The following is a 4,950-nucleotide window of genomic DNA, read 5'->3' as shown; positions in this document are numbered from 1 at the left end:
GATACCATGCACACATCCCAAGATAACGTGCACTTGGACTCCATCCATCCATCCATCCATCCATCCATTATCCAAACCGCTTATCCTGCTGTCAGGGTCGCGGGGATGCCGGACCAGAGCCCAACAGAATGTAAATATCAGATAGTGGTGTCAGAAGGACTGAAAATAGCCTCACACAGATCTACAGTCAAGGCCCTTTCCAGCGCAAGGAAATATTGATGTCATCCCAAAATAGGATGGAATGAGTCGGATTAGCTCCGCATCGACACCAGAGCATCAAACACAGATGACCAAATGGAAACGTCAATTACATCAGGGCTTCACTTTGTTTTCAGATCAGATTAGTTCAAACACACAGACGGACGCGTGGAAATGGACACATGGATGTATGTGTACACACACACACACACACACGCGCGCGCGCCGCGCACACACACACACACACACACACACACACTTCTACATACATACACAGACATATAGAGGTCTTGTGGACCTACATGCATTATACTGATGGACATTTTGTTGAATGTTGAGCCTCTAAAGAATATTGCAAACACCATACCTGCTCTTGTCTGACCGCTGATGAATGGACAACATCTTATGTGCTGCTTATAGGCACACATTTATCTTCTGTGTGGACGGATCTATAAATCTCCTGTCATATCTATCTGATCCTTTGACAGCAGGCTCAAGGGTAAAAAAACAACTCCAGGCTACCATCAACAGCTTGTTCAACAATGAACCAGAAGCTTTTAAGTCCGCTTCGCTAATCTGGACTGACATTGAACGGATCATATCTGGTCACTACAACAGAAACAAAATGGCATTGGGGGGTGGGAGAATAGACACTGTGGCTGGTAAATGAGTCTCGTGGGGAGATGATGAAGCGATGAGTTGGTAAGACTAGATAGAGGGAGGGAGAACCGATAATGAGGGGGAGAGGAAGGGCAGGCGAATTTTGGGGGGCTACCGAGGGATGGCCAGTGTCCTTCAGGGTCCTGGAGGAGTACTCTGGGCTCCATATTAGGCGGCCTCGGAGTATGTCTGTTCGATACTGCATGTATAATTGATGTGAGGTAATGCTAAACCTGGGTGTGGGCCCTACCTCTCTGAATTATGCAGAAAGGGGGAGAGGGAGAGCTGGAGAGAGAGAGAGAGAGAGAGAGAGAGAGAGAGAGAGAGAGAGAGAGAGAGAGAGAGAGAGAGAGAGAGAGAGAGAGAGAGAGAGAGAGAGAGAGAGAGAGAGCGATGACTGTAGAGGAGCTAAAGATCACAGCGATTGAGAGGAGCGATAAATTATGAAACTACATTACCTGACATTTTGGGTGAATTTATTACTTGTGCTGCATATTGAAAGCACTAATGTGCCGACTGGAGCCTTGTTGCTCTAATCGTCCTGGCACTGACGACAGGGCACTCTGCCTGGCTGGCCTTTAGCTTGAAATCTCCAATCAAAGTGAAAAGGATCATCACAGAGCACTATCATTATCTCTTTTACAGACCCAGAGTAAACAACATACATCATGTCTAAATCCCCCTCGATTATGGGGCCAAACGAACATTACCGAAATCCATTACCCAAGCATTACTGAATATCCAAAGCATCCACCATCATGATTAAAAAGGCTTCAGCATCAACATATTTGAACTAAATTAAAATTCATTCACAGCAAAGACAAACGAATGTGGCCATCAACACAGTTTCTACTCAGTTGCTTAAATGCAGCCCTCAAATAATTTTCTTAATTCGTAAAACGGTGTCAAAACCCAACACCATTAACTCATTTACCACAAACACACTATATTGTTTGATTGCTTTCACTCAAAATGCAAATATAAAAGATATTTTTGCAGCCCTGTACTCACAAAATGTCATACTATTGACACAAAAATCAGTGAAATAAGTCCTGCTAACCAGAATGGATGATGTCGTTTTCAGGTGAATCCTGTCACTCTCACATGTACGTACACATGCAAGATACTAAAAACAACAAGCACTTCACATACACTATATGGACAAAAGTATTGGGACACACCTCTTAATCATTGAATCCATGTGTTTCATTCAGACCCATTGCCACAGGTGTATAAAATCCAGCAGCTAGCCATGCAGTCTGCATTTACAAACATTTGTGAAAGAATGGCCGTTCTGAAGAGCTCAGTGAATTCAAGCGTGGTGCTGTCATAGGATGCCACCTTTGCAATAAGTCAGTTGGTGAAATTTCTTCCCTGCTAGATATTCCACGGTGAACTGTATGTGGTATTATTGAAAAGTGGAAGCGTTTAGGAACAACAGCAACTCAGCCACAGACCACTTAAAGTCACACAGCGGGGTCAACGAGTGCTGAGGCTCATCATGCGTAAAAGTCGCCAACACTCTGTTGACTCAATAACTGCAGAGTTCCAAACTTCCTCTGGCATTAACATCAGCACAAAAACAGTGTGCCAGGAGCTTCATGGAATGGGTTTCCATGGCTGAGCAGCTACATGCAAGCCTTACATCACCAAGCACAATGCCAAGCGTTGGATGGAGTGGTGTAAAGCACGCTGCCACTGGTCTCTGGTCTCTGGTATGGGGTTGTTTTTCAGGGGTTGGGCTAGGCCCCTTAGTTCCAGTGAAGGGAACTCTTAATGCTTCAGCATACCGAGACATTTTGGACAGTTTTATGCTTCCAACTTTGTGGGAACAGTTTGGGGAGGGCCTTTTTCTGTTCCAGCATGGCTGTGCCCCAGTGCACAAAGCAAGGTCCATTAAGACATGGTTGGGTGAGTTTGGTGTGGAAGAACTTGACTGGCCCGCACAGAGCCCTGACCTCAACCCCATCGAACACCCTTGGGATGAACTAGAATGGAGATTGCAAGCCAGGTCTTCTCGTGCAACATGAGTGCCTGACCTCACAAACGCTCTTCTGGATGAATGGGCAAAAATTCCCACCAAAAACTTGTGGAAAGCCTTTCCAGAAGAGTGGAAGCTGTTATAGCTGCAAAGGGGGGACCGACTCCATATTAAATGCCTATGCATTTAGAACGGGATGTCATAAAAGCTCCTGTCGGTGTAATGGCCAGGTGTCCCAATTCTTTTGTCCATGTAGTGTATGTTAGACTACAGTGACAGAAAACAGATTTGGCAGTAAGCGATCGCACATACAACCTCCCTTCACAAGTACAAGTGACCAGCAATCAGTTCTCATAAGTACATCAAAGAGGGTTGAATCAGTTCATCTGGATACAACGTTTATTGACAGATACTATGTTTCATCACTCAACTAAGTGACATCTTCAGTCCAAACTGACTGAAGATGTCACTGATTCAACCTTCTTTGATTTTTTTACCTGGATCTGAGCATGCATCAAGACATTATCATAAGTACGTTTTTGTTTGCTGCAGGGTCAACAGTGAATAGTGTTGTTGAAAATGGAGCAAGAGCAAGCAGTTGTCCTACAGGACCAGCAGCTGGTCTTTCGGGGGGGGGGGGTTGTTTGCGTGGTGGTCTCACAGGTTGCAGCATAACAAGGCTTTTCCTTCTCTGCATTTGAAGGCACAAAACCCACTGTGATGTGGATGAAATGTTGTGGCCCAGCAGCCTGGAGGTGTCTTTACTGTATTATCTTTTACATTACAGGAGTTTGTAATAACTTTTTTGTTTGGTTTTTGTGTGTGAAGCAATCTTTATTAACAATATTAGAAACCCCATCCTATTGATTAATGACAGTAATCTGTGATGACCAGGTCTATATGGACGGTATACAGGGTAGAGGAAGATGTTCTCAGGGTTGAGCATGTCATATTCATCCTGATACGTAGCATACTGCCTGTCTTTATTCATGCATTGATTAATACATATTTCCATTTGGGGAAAATGTTGCACCCCCTGACATATTTATTCAGTTTTGAAACACAAGTTTGATATTTTGAATGTTTCAGGGACTTCTGCGGTTGAAGTATGGTGTTGTGTTAAAAACTTTAACCGATGCAGGGATTGCCCCTCACAGTTATGAGAAGGCAGACAAAGTTCCAGAAATTGCATCTACGCAATTGAGAAAATCTGTGAGAAAGCCGGTGTCTGAAGTTTCGTACTACTCACTGAAAAGGTGACACCGGCTGAAAGAGAAATGGTTGTGGACACAAAATAAAAATTGAAGTAATAACAGCAAAAACAAAAACAAAAACAAAAAAAAGTTGTGTAAAGGGGTGATGATTTATAAAGGGTAATAGGTAACTGCTTGCAATGGCTCTTAATGATGGGACCCCAATGTTTTACAGATATTGAATGATGAAAAGTGGATGTATAGCATTTTAGAACAGAAGTCTTAAAAGACTTCTATTAACTCATGAATTAATGATTTTTTTCCTAATAATAGAGAAACAATAAGCTAATTTATATGGTTCCAGCAATTCTCCACACAGGATATGAGCGTATGAGCTCCTAACACCAGGTACCTGCTAGGTGGGGAGATGGGGCCCAGCTGGGCCCTTACCTTCAAAGGAGGACATGGGCTCCAGGATGCCAAACTGCTTCAGCACCGCCATGAAGAGGATGATGACCACGCCGATGGCAAACAGCTCCATGCCCTGGATCCCCATGGCTCAGGACAAGGAGCCCAGTGTGGGCCAAACCCGCTCACGACGGCCCGGCCCCAGGGACAGCCGAAAAGGAAGGGTGGGCTAGTCCAAGCTAGGCGAGGCCGGGCTAATGCACAACTGGTGTTTTTAACAGAGGAGACACACGGTGATTTATCACTCGGGGTGGTGGAAGCGCCCAAGGGATTGTCTTCAGGCCCAAGCCACTAGAACAGCGCTAGAACAAGCCCTGCCAGCTGGACGATGGGTGGGTTAATGTCAACAATGATGATGAAATGGAAAATATGTGCAGGCCGACATATATGGAAAACCTCCTGCTAGAACCGTGGAGGAAAACACTGAGTTCAGTCGGGGGCCATTTATTT

General features: G+C 44.6%; 1 protein-coding gene across 1 annotated transcript in view; it reads right to left on the bottom strand.

Annotated features, from left to right (window-relative positions):
• Positions 1-4,588, bottom strand: part of kcnip3b (Kv channel interacting protein 3b, calsenilin) — a 24,641-nt gene extending 20,053 nt beyond the window's left edge. The window contains exon 1 of the mRNA XM_056285692.1: positions 4,483-4,588. Within this exon, the coding sequence (XP_056141667.1) occupies positions 4,483-4,588 (106 nt within the window). The remainder of the gene's footprint in view (positions 1-4,482) is intronic.
• Between the last annotated feature and the right edge of the window lie 362 nt (positions 4,589-4,950).

The sequence above is a fragment of the Lampris incognitus genome, chromosome 1, assembly GCF_029633865.1.
Source record: "Lampris incognitus isolate fLamInc1 chromosome 1, fLamInc1.hap2, whole genome shotgun sequence".
Lineage (NCBI taxonomy): Eukaryota > Metazoa > Chordata > Actinopteri > Lampriformes > Lampridae > Lampris > Lampris incognitus.
Note: the sequence above shows the minus strand (reverse complement) of the source record. Positions and strands in the feature narration are given on the sequence as shown.